General features: G+C 44.2%; 1 protein-coding gene across 1 annotated transcript; it reads left to right on the forward strand.

Moving 5' to 3' along the window:
• Nucleotides 1-10,728: 10,728 nt before the first annotated feature.
• On the forward strand, nucleotides 10,729-12,150 carry LOC308284029 (E3 ubiquitin-protein ligase TRIM35-like; the record flags this gene model as incomplete). The annotated part of the gene is made up of 1 exon (XM_080724552.1): nucleotides 10,729-12,150. One exon carries the CDS (start codon nucleotides 10,729-10,731, stop codon nucleotides 12,148-12,150), a length of 1,422 nt encoding a protein of 473 aa, XP_080580678.1.
• Nucleotides 12,151-12,830: the final 680 nt, after the last annotated feature.

Below are 12,830 nucleotides of genomic sequence, written 5' to 3' on the forward strand. Positions count from 1 at the left end.
GCACCCGCGTGCACACACGCACACGCACGCACACGCACACACACACACACACACACACACACATAGAGTCATCCAGACAGAGCTGTCTTCACGTTTCTAGGTCAGTGTGTAAAAACTTCAAACTTCAAACTGTTCCACTCACTTCACCATGTTCAAAGGAGGAAGGGCAAAAAAAAAAATCACTTCCGATTTAAATTGTTTATCATTTATTGAGTCCTCTCTCCTAATTGGATGAAATTGGTATCCCATCTGTCGGGCTCTAAAGAGCAGGAGACCCAAGGAGACCTCCGTATACGTACAAGCTTCATGACCCGTCATGGGTGCATGGATATCGTTGTCGTGATCATTTTCAGAGTGCAAAAACACCATCATCATCATCATCCTTTCGGAGCATAAATTGGGCGGAGGCGGTGCTCCGTCATACTTAGTATGGATGCGAGGCCTTTGATGCTAAATTGGATGGAGAGTAATAATAATCTTATTTGAGGACACGGCACCTTGGTTAACGCGTTAAGAACTGAGGCCGTTTTTAGGAACGTGTCTTCTAAATCCTGACAGTTTTCTGGAAAACTTTAGTGGTTCTTAAAACCCTTCTAAAGGGTTCTAAAGGACCCCCAAAATGATATGTATTTGGCCACCAAACCGAATCTCAAAATATTTTAGTTCCAGAGACCCCCAGAAGAAAAGATTTGAAGTGAAAAATGTTCTCTTTAAACATTGTGTATATATTCAAAGATTTGCACACATTAAAAATAATAAGGGTAATAATAATAATAGCAATAATAATCACACCCAGTATGAAGTGAGCGCTGCTATTTGTGAGGTAACTTCATTAAGTGTCCCGCGAAGCTTGGCCAATGTGGGATGGGGCGGGACATACGTACAAACAGACACAGCCAGATGCGGTTAGCACCACACCTCAGCAAGCATCTGAGCTTGTATTTCGAATAGTACCAAAAAAACTAGAAATACTGTTCCTACGAAACAGTGTGGGCTCGCTGCTCCCTCATTGGCTAAAGGAGAATAACCTTAATAAATAAATGAGGTGATGATGTCACCTATAGAACGCTGCTCCTCATTGGCTAAGGGCCCTGCCTTTGTACTGTCGGTAATTTTTAGAAGGAGAATAAACTTGACCTATAAAGATTTGGTATAACATACTCAACAACATAGTCTCACCTTTCAGCGAGTCCACAATTACACTGATGCTTTACCGGTATCAATGGGTTAAGAAAAAAGCAACACAACAAACGGAATGTAAATCCTAGATTATAAAAGAGAAGGAAGGCAGGATCAGAGAGCAGAGAGAAAACAAGGAGGGAATAAGCTGCAGGATGGGGCTGACATTGCAAGAAGGACGCTATTGTCAAAACCCAACGTTGATCTCCTCTTGTAATTAAGTGATGGCAGATAACGCTGCGCACCACGCGGGTTGTTTGCCATAGTGTGCACATGTGCATACGGTAAAAGACTCCTCATGCATTGAAGGAAGCATGAGCTCAGTTCGGGGTTCTCCCCGGGTTGGAAGAGGGAGAGTAGTGCCCAGGATTACAACTTAGGCAATTGGCACTAGATGAAAATGGGTTACAAATCGTGGTTTAAAAACAAACAAAAACTCTGATCCGATCTTCTGGAACATTACGGCCCCTCTAATTAATTAGATCAATATACGTTTTTAATCGAGTCCCAGTCCTACCTTTTTCCTGTTGATGTTGGAAGTCATGGCTGCCATTTCCCACCTCATGTCATTTGTGAGTTCAGTCTGCTCCAGACCATACTGAATAACTGCTAGCTTACATAACGTCTTCAGACTAGGACTCATGTCTAAGATATACAGCAGGTCAGATGTCTTGTCACCAACTTCAACTTCATCTTCAACATCCTCTGGAATGGATGCGTATCTGATTCCTCCACAGAGGACGACACGATCTCCCACCATGCAACAGCACATGTCAGTCATCCATGAGCAAGGGGTCTTTCCCCTTGGGCTCGACCTTCTTCCACGACAACGTCTCCGGACTGAATTTCCACAGATCATTGTAGGTCTGCTCCCAGTCGTCACCACCAAATATGTACAGCTCTCCATTGTGGGCAAAGGCTGAATGACTTTCACGTTCTTCTGGCAGAATCTGTGTAGAAGACATGGTCAGCCAGCAGTTGGTCTCTGTGTCAAACACTCTGATTTTGTTGGTGCAGGGATCCTGTTCGTTTCGACCGCCAAATACAAACATATTTGTCCCAATAATGGTGGCAGAGTGATATGATGACTCAGGTGCTGCAGTGCCTCTGGTGTTAATTGAAGACCAGACCATTGTGTTGGTGTCCAACTTGTAGATGTCATTAGTGTGTCCAGTCAACTGGGTTACTCCTCCATGGATATACATGACCTTCCCCAAGATGCAGGCTGAGTGGAACAGCCTCCCTGTTGGTACAGTCCCAGAAACCTTCGGAATAAACCATCTGTGGGTGTCGACATCAAGCGCATAAAGCACATTACAGCATTCGTTATTGTAATCATTCTCCCCGCCCCAGATGTAAATGATATCTTCTCTCAGCATGGAGGGTACTTCAAGGGGAGGTTCTCCTCTTCCAGCTGTTTCTGGGGGCAACGTCGTCCAGCGTGTAGACACTGTGTTGAAGATGTTCACCTCAATCTGACCCTTCGTGCGGCCATCCCAGTATCCAAAGCAGTACACCTTGTATCCCACTGCCACAGCGGGAGGACGGATTCCCTCCGGTGCTCCATTCAGACGGACTGACCAGCGTAACATACCGACAGACAAGCAGCAACTATGAGGAAACTATAATTTACAGTTATGTAAAGAAATATTGTAAACTGTGGACGCTACCACTTACACTACCACTTATTGTTAGAGAGCAACACAAAGGCCAAACACACCCTGGCCAATCTGTGAGGTTGACGTGTTGGGTTGGCCAATCATGGAAGCCGATTGGAAGGGTTGGCCAATCAGGGAAGCCAACATCATCAATGGCAGGTTAATGGAACATTATTGGAACAGAGGCATGACATGTCTCTTGATGTCATGCACTTTAAGGGATGAAAATGAAACATTCTCGAAGAGACGAGGTGGCAAAGTGAATGTGCATCACGTGCCTTTATTGTGTCAAGTACTTTGATGAACTTGAACTGGATCGTGCAGGCATTCTAATTATGTCATAAGCATCTCTCTCTCTCTCTCTCTCTCTCTCTCTCTCTCTCTCTCTCTCTCTCTCTCTCTCTCTCTCTCTCCCATGAACCTGTATTGAACCCTTGAGCTTGTGACTCTTCAATCAAAGAGCTAACGCCTCTTACGGGTTATTCTTTTAACATGGGAGTGGATGGGGGTCTCACCGGGCTTGAAAATATTTTTTTCATTGAGCCCCGAGGCCCTACCCGGCCCGACTAATTAGCATACATTTAAGGCCCTACCCTACCCTAAATGTCGGTTCGGGTATGGTCGGGTTCGGGCAGAATTTGAGAACTCTAGTCAGTCGTCAGATGTGTGGCAGCGCTCTCTCCCTCTCACTCTCTCCCTCTCCCTCTCCCTCTCTCTCTCTCTCTCTCTCTCTCTCTCTCTCTCTCTGTCAGGATCCCGGATGTGTTGGACCCAAATGCAGAACTCAACTCAAAGTATAGGCAGGAAACCACAGAGGACGGGTTAACGAAGGCTTTACTTAAAATAACATAATACAAACAAGGTACACCTCACAGGGCGAAAACACAGAGGCTAGGACAGAAGGAACCTGACTCAAACAATGAACCAACACAGAGAGCAGTACCAGACAGGATCAAGAAGGCTCAAAGAAGGAGGAGAAACCACCCGGAAGTTGGGACACCACGGTCCATGCGCCATGACACTTTGGGTGGCGGAACTTGCAACGGAAGCTCGATGAATAACATTGGCGTCTATAAGCTTCGGCTGGGACAGCTCATGAACAAAAAATAATTCTGAACGATTGAGACCTTTGTTGTATAATCGCTCCAGGAATATAAAAGAAGACGTAGCACAGGTATTTTTACAATCACTTGCTTTTCGATGTGCACGGTACATAATGTTATTGAGGCAGCTAAACAGCGGCGGCGGCTGTTTCTGTCTCGGAGCTATCGCCAGATTTGGATTCCAGACAGGGAATGGTGGAGTCTCGCGATACTATCTAGTTCAGAAACGTAAATTGTGCTCTTTAGATGCCTCTATAATGTTATACAGTGTACTCACCGAAAAGCAACACAGCACAAAACAATGTGTGACATGTTTTCTTTTATATTCCTGAGCTGAGTGTTTTATAAAGGTCTCTATCGTTCAGAATTATTTTTTGTTCATGAGCTGTCCCAGCCGAAGCTCATAGACGCTAACGTTATTCACCGAACCTCCGGTGCCACTTCCGCCACCCAAAGTGTCATGGCGGATGGTCATGGAGCCTAAAATGACGTCGGTGTCCATTCCTTCTTTGATCTTCCTTGGACAGGATTAAATAGTCTCTGACCAACTAGGCAGTCTTTAGGCCAACACCTCACAGCTGTGAAGCCGGGAGGAGCTCAGATTGTCAATCAGGTACTCACAGGTGGGGAAAAGGCCGGGGTGAGACCCTGGAAGTGCCACCGTGTGGCACAGATCATGACACTCTCTCTCTCTCCCTCTCTCTCTCCCAGGAGGTATGGAGAGGAGGTGACAAACCACAATGTGGTCCCCATGTCCCAGAGCACATAGATGCGAGGATAGGACACGCTACTGGCATGCTCCCAGGGGTGGGGGGTGGGGGGACACCCTGACACCTCGGGGGGCGGGGAGGGGTGGGGGTGACCTTGAGGTGGACAGGCTGTCTGTCATTCAGCCGGTGGCTTTTCTTACAGAGCTTGTAGGTCTCACTCCTACTCCATCTGAGTGACACTATCTCCCTGATGTTGTCAGTCTGTCACACATGCATGCACGCACACACATACACGCACGCACGCAAACACACGCACGCAAACACACGCACGCACACACACACACACACACACACACACACACACACACACATAGGTTTTTGCACATCTGTTCACGTTCTCCGTGCAAGAATTGTGCGTGTTGTGATTGGTCGAAACATATAACGTACATTTTACGGTGGAAGTACGCATACTGTATACGACCCCCAGCCAACAGAATTGGGCATTTTGTAGTGTAGAAATATTAGGAAAAGGTTAGCTTGAGATGATGAATGACAGCAGTATTTCAATGTTTTTGCGTCCCCTTTGGGCCAAATACATCAATGATACAGTAACACAGGTATCAGTGACCTGTAATATCAGGTCCCCTGACACAGTAACACAGGTATCAGTGACCTGCATTATCAGGTCACCAGTATAGCTCACAAAACAAGGCGTTTATGAATAAGCGGGTGAGATCAGAAAATATCTGCAGTAGCTCACATTAACAGTGAATAAATATGATTATCACAGCTCTCATGGTGGTGTCTGTGGACGCGCTGGCTCGATATGGTCGCTGTCGGATGGAATCCTTGTATGTCCAAAACCAATCGTTATTTTCAGTATTTTTTCTACATCTTGAGGTAAATTTGTTATTTTAAATAACAAATTTACCTCAAGATGTAGAAAATGTACCTTCCATCACTGAATAGCAGACGGTGATTGAGGGGATGCGAGGCGACACCACGTCACTAAGCCGTATCCTAGCAACGTAGCCGGGACACCTGGGCAGTGTGACCTTCAGGGTGACCTTAGACTGTGACCGTCTCAGAAGGCTCTGGAGGCTGAGAGAGAGAGAGAGAGAGAGAGAGAGAGAGAGAGAGAGAGAGAGAGAGAGAGAGAGAGGGAGATACCTTTAACCAAGACTTTATTAACTTTTCCGTTACACTAAAACATACAGCCCGGACAGTCACATTTAAAAACACATTAATGTAACCTACTACTTTTTTTTTCTCTGATTGACAAAGCCAGTCGTCCCCTGGGCCTTGCCCCCACATCTTTCATGACGTAGTATGTGTAGGCAGAAGAATAGAATAGTTACCACTACAGTTACCACCACTCAGTCTCTCATCATGAATAATAGTTTTCAGAACACAGTAGGCTACTCCACATGAAAAAGAGGAAAGGACAGAATAATGACATGCTAATGAATGAGAAGGAGAGACTCTAATCATTACTTTTTTATCATTCTTTTTTGGGTTCTCTGGCAGAGGTCAGATGACTCATCTGACTTCTGATTCATCTTGTGTTCTTCTCAGTGACAAAATAATGACATTCACACCAGTGTTAATCCTGTCAACTAAAACTATGACGAATGTATTTATTTGACGAAAACTACATAAAAACGAAATAGAAACTAAGCTATGATCACTAGAACTAAGACTAAATATATTGACAATTTTGTCAGCAAATAAAAAAATAAAAAAATTAAATAAATAGAATAGAAAAATACAATCGCAAATTGCAAGTGTGGTTGCCTTGATGCAAATCACACTTGCAAATTAATTGTGTCTTACAAAAACAAGAAGATGAAGAGAAGTAGTCGAAGATGAAGAAGATGTCTCAAAGTGGCGGTAAGTCAGGTGGCACTATGGCATCTCAAACCGACCTCAGAGGCACTATCGACCTTATTCACACCGCGGCCATCTTGGATCACATGACCACATGGGGTCAGATTGGCTGCGTTGCCACACCATGTGGTCATGTGATCCAAGATGGCCGCGGTGTGAATGGCCAATAGCGTCTCAAACCGGCCTCCGAGTCAGGCAGTGGTATGGCATCTCAAATCGGCCTCCGTGTCCGGCGGCGGTATGACTTTTTCTTTACTGGATTTATCTGTATTATAAATGTTGTGAATGAGGAGATGAGATGAAGATGAAGGTGATTATACTTACACACTTTAACAGGTGTATAATCAGTTTCGCCATATAGGTAACACAGTGATTTTCATGATGAATTCATGATTAACCGATGTATTAGTTAAATGACAACTTTAGTTTTTTACAACAAGGGTTCATATTTTAGATTGTAATTAAAGAATATAAAAGATGAGTGTTAAAATTATTTCATTTACTTCTTTCTATTGTTTCAGATTTACTTATTTCAGTGGTTGGGGGCATGCGTACAAGTGGCTAAATATGTCATTTTACACAGAATAAGCCCATTCCCAAGATACAACGCAACCTTTCATGGTTGGATGTGACTTATGGGGGCTAGAAGTGTTACTGTAAATAGCAATAAAGAAACTGCTGGCTTATTGTGTCTAAAAAGACATATTTAGCCACCTGTACGCATGCCCCCATGCGTACGCAACTACGCATGCCCCACATTTTAGCACGGTAAATGCAATAAAACAATAGAACGAAGCAAATGAAAACATTTTAACACTCATCTTTTCTTTTCTCTAATTACAATCTAAAATATGAACCCTTGTTGTAAAAAAAAAAAAGTTGTCCTTTAATCAGGAATAAAGTGTTAGTTAAGCATTAACTAAGTGTATGAATTTTTACCTTATTGTAAAGTGTTACCCAACATTATGTTGTAACATCTCCTGGCTGGTCCACACAGCCTTAAAGTAATGTGAATAAGTTAACAGCCCCCCTGCTAAACATTAGTGAACAGCCAATGATCACACAGGCCCACATAACCTCGCCTCCCAGAAAGCCTGGTATTCGTTTACTAAACAGATTGGTTGATCCAGTCTACACCGGATGACATCCTACGTCATTTTGTATTCAAAACAGACTACACTTTGGCCGAAACTACCAACCGGAATCAGTTTTAACCCAGTTAGCGCATGCGCACAACTGGGTTAAAACTGATTATCATGATTGGTATTATGTATTATTATTGACTAGAAGCTGGGCCGCACTTCGGGCGGCCCAGCGTCTAGTCGGCGACCTGGCCAACTCGGAACAATGTAAATAGGGAATGAATGCCCCGTCCTTTAATGCAAACCCCATTATACCTGTTTTCATAGGACCCGTTTTGACCATCTGTCTGCCCGTGTCCATTTATGCCCATATATGGAGATATCTGTATCTGTCTGTCTGTCGGCGTCCATTTTATGTCCATATATGGAGATCACTGCAGTTATAGTTCTGGGTCCATTTTATGCCCATATATGCCCATATATGGAGATATCTGTCTATCTGCGTCCATTTTATGCCCATATATGGAGATCTCTGTATCTGTCTGTGTCCCTTTTATGCCCGTATATGGAGATCTTTGTGATTCTGCGTCCATTGTATGCCCATATATGCCATATATGGAGATATCTGTTTATCTGCGTCCATTTTATGCCCATATATGAGATCTCTGTCGCTTTTTCAAACAGATGGTCAAAACGGGTCCTATGACAACAGGTATAATGGGGTTTGCATTAAAGGGGGAACCGGCACTGTGTCTGCAACACAGTCGGAGGCACAGACAGATACAGAGATCTCCATAATGGGAATAAAGGGACACAGACAAACAGATGGAGGAGGAGACAAACTTAATGCAAACCCCATTATACCTGTTGTCATAGGACCCGTTTTGACCATCTGTTTGCCTGTGTCCATTTATGCCCATATATGGAGATATCTGTATCTGTCTGTCTGCGTCCACTTTATGCCCATATATGGAGATCTTTGACCATCTGTTTGCCTGTGTCCATTTATGCCCATATATGGAGATATCTGTATCTGTCTGTCTGCATCCATTTTATGCCCATATATGGAGATCTATGCAGACACAGTGCCAGTTCCGGAAAATCCTGATGTCAGACATCAGAATCCGAACCTTTCGTGCTGGTTCCAGAAAATCGTGTATCGGGTCGGGTCGAGGCCGAGCACTGCACTACCTGCTGCGGTGCAAACCCATGAATGCCCCACCCTTTAATGCAAACCCCAATATACCTGTTGTCATAGGACCCGTTTTGACCATCTGTTTGTCTTTGTCCACGTATGCCCATATATGAAGATCTCTGCACACACAGTACCGGTTGCGGAAAACTCTGATGTCAGACATCAGCTCCGCATACGGGCATTCATTTTATTCCCATATATGGAGAACGCGCGTGCCGGTGGGACGAACGGTTCTCGAGATACGCGGATTACATACATACATACACACTCACAGAGATTTTTTGTTGACTCATGTGGCGTACGTGATGTCAGAGCCTTTTATGAAGTGATGTCACAATGAGTCAGAGCTTTCGCCGATTTCCTCCGGAAAACAGCCTGATGTCAACAATCAACCCCGCATAAGGAGATTCCGAACGTTTCGCGCCGGTTCGGGAAAACCGCACGTCGGGTCGGGTCGAGACCCGGCACTGCACTCCGTGCCGCGGCGGGGAACGCGCGTGCCGAATCTGAAGCCGGTGGGACGAACGGTTCTCGAGATACGCGGATTACAGACACACAGACAGACAGACAGACACACACGCAGAGACTTCTCGCATTTATAGATAGATTACATAGTCAATATTGGGACACAATGTGTTAAAGTTCTTAAAGTGTTTCAATTTAAGTGCAGCAAAGTGCAGCTGCATGCTGCATCATATGGTGTTGCATTTTTGCATCATATGAGGGAACGTGAATTCGGCTGAGTGCTAAGAATGTTGTTTGGCTGTTTTTTGGTTTTGTAACTGGGTGCCATAGCTACCAGGCGTGTGTGTGTGTGTTTGTGTGTGTGTGTGTGTGTGTGTGTGTGTGTGTGTGTGTGTGTGTGTGTGTGTGTGTGTGTGTGTGTGTGTGTGTGTGTGTGTGTGTGTGTGTGTGCGCGTGCCCGCGCGCACATGTGAACTGAGCGTGTGTGAACTTTGTAACAGGTGTGTGTCAAAGCTCCACCCGTGGCTACACTTATCTGATACGGTAAGATTCACCTTTAGAACTCACACAACTTCCTCTGTGAACACACTGTGTGTGCACTGCTACAGGAGAGAGGACAGAGCGCTGTACGTTTTGAGGGAGCCTACTGGAGTCTGTCCAATACTCTATACTTCTAATCCACTACTCTCAGAGGTAAATATTGTACTTTTATATTTCACTATAATCATTTGAATACTTTAGTTACAGTACATGCTAGGCTACATTTCAGATTTGGATTATAATTACAAAACATACAAATTTTGTCCTTGGGTTATTCAATAATAGCTGATCTACAAGCTCACAAAGCGTTGCGATGCAACAAGTTGACTGAAGGTCTAATATTTTCTGGAGACTTTGACAAATTTAACCACTTTTGAAAAACCATTCAGCATGACTCTTTTTACCTTTGGTACTGTAATGATATTTTGACCCAGATAGTTTGCACTTTTACTCAAGCAAAGGTGATTTTGAATACTGGACTTTTACTCGTCACAGAGTAGCTCTACATTGAGGCGTTGCTATACTCAAGTAAAACATCTGTGCCCTTCTTACACCACTAACAGACCACTGGAACCTGCTGCTGACTGAGTCAACTGAATGGACTTTAACAAGAAGCAGGATTCACAGTGGAAGTAAACTTCAGGGACCATTCTAGAAGAGGGAGTGTTACCACCACACTCTTCTTCTTCTTTCAGCGAATTCCTTTCAGGGGTCGCCACAGTGGTTCATCTGCTTCCATCTGCTTCTGTTCTCTGAGTCCTCCCCTGTCACTCCAGTCCACCTGCATGTCCTCTCTCACCGCATCCATAAACCTCCCCTCTGGCATTCCTCCTCGCCTCTTCCCTGGCAGCTCCAACTTCAACATCCTTCACTGACTGACTGATTTCCTGGCTTCACTCAAGAGACAAAATGGCTTCCCAGTCGTCTTTCACAGAAGAGGATTTTTCCTGCCCCATGTGTCACGATATCTTCAAAGATCCGGTTATCCTGCCGTGCAGCCACAGCTTCTGTAAAGCCTGTCTGCAGGAATGGTGGGGAGAGAAGCGATGTCCGGTTTGTAGGAAGAGCCATTCAATGGAACCTCCTCTTAACCTGGCTCTGAAGAACCTGTGTGAGACCTTCATACAGGAGAGACACCAGAGAGCTTCAACAGGGTCTGAGGTGCTCTGCAGTCTGCATGCTGAGAAACTCAAACTCTTTTGTCTGCAATGTCAACAGACAGTGTGTCTTGTGTGTCGAGATTCTAAGAAACACACCAAGCACAGAATCAGACCCATCGATGAAGCTGTCCGGGATTGCAAGAAGGAAGTCCAGAAATCACTGGAGCTTTTAGAGGAGAAACTGGAGGTCTTTACCGAAGTTGAAACAATCTATGACAAAACAGCAGAACACATTAAGCACCAGGCCCGGCACACAGAGACACAGATGAAGAGAGAGTTTAAGAGGCTTCATCAGTTTCTTCAAGAGGAAGAGGAGGCCAGCATCACTGCACTGAGGGAGGAAGAGCAGCAGAAGAGTCAGATGATGAAGGAGAAGATTGATGCTCTGAACCGATACATATCAACCATTTCAAACACAATCACAGCCATAGAGGAGGAGCTGAGAGCTGAACACGTCTCATTCCTGCAGAACTACGAGACCACAGTGGAAAGAGTCCAGCTCAAACTGCAGGACCCACAGCCGGTCTCTGCAGGAGCTCTGATAGACGAGACCAAATACCTGGCCAACCTGGCCTTCAGAGTCTGGTACAAGATGAAGGACATTGTCTCCTACACTCCTGTCATTCTGGACCCCAACACTGCCTATCCATTTCTCACCCTGTCTGATGATCTGACCAGTGTGAGATATGCAGCAAGACAGATGCAGCTTCCTGACAACCCAGAGAGGTTTGACCACTATGGCTATGTGCTGGGTTCTGAGGGCTTTAACTCAGGGACTCACAGCTGGGATGTTGCGGTTGGAGACATTGTAGACTGGGAGGTAGGTGTCATAGCAGAGTCCTACCAGAGGAATAGAGACAAGGGGGGTCAACACGGGAAAATATGGTCATGGTCATCTGGTAGTTGTCAGGTGGAATATTCAGCACGCCCCGCACTAAGGCCAATCACTGCTCTCACAGCGATGTGGAAACCCCGGAGGATCAGAGTCCAGTTGGACTGGAGCCGAGGAAAGCTGTCCTTCTCTGATCCTGATACTAACACACACCTACACACCTTCTCACACACCTTCACTGAAACACTCTTTCCCTTCATTGGGATTCTTGGCTTCATGTATACTGCTCCTATGAAGATTCTACCAGGGAAGATCAGCGTAACTCTGTCTTCTGTCTAACACCTTTAGCTCGCAAACTTGTTTCATGTCAAGGACCCCCCAAATCGATACAGATTTGCCCCAACTGAAAAGATGTCATGCCAAGGACCCCATGAGCTATATGTTTTCGTTTTGTTTTGTTAGATTATTAAATACATAATACAACTGTGATAAAACTGTCTAATACTTTTTGAGTGGGGTAACCCTTTTTCCAAACTATTTCGGGCATGTACTTTCGGCAAACCTAAAAACTAAAGATTTGTATAAATAATGCAGTGGCATTCTTCTTCTTTTTTTCTTTTTTTTTTTGTTTTACTTTAAGGCAAATATACATAAAGCTCACAATAATCATATTCAGTGGCTATAATCAGTTTTCTTTAAATATCAGTATAGTAGTGATGCAATAAATAACAGGATTAATTGATGGTCTAATGGTAATTATTATTGTGGGTTGAATATATAATTTTATCATTTCAGCAGAGATATTGTTGAGGAGTCGAGGTAGAAAATATATCGTTAATACTCCTAACGTGATACAACTGTATTGTATTATCCTCATAAAATATAGAATCAATCTCAAATTGTTTTAAATTAATGTATGTCAATATATATAAAATTACATAATTCTCCTGACAATATAACTCAACAATATAAATGGTATATTTTTCTCTGATGTTGTGCGGTAATATTTTCTTTTCTGC

The sequence above is a fragment of the Nannobrachium achirus genome (genome assembly GCF_963921795.1).
Source record: "Nannobrachium achirus genome assembly, chromosome: 4".
In the NCBI taxonomy this organism is placed as follows: Eukaryota; Metazoa; Chordata; class Actinopteri; order Myctophiformes; family Myctophidae; genus Nannobrachium; species Nannobrachium achirus.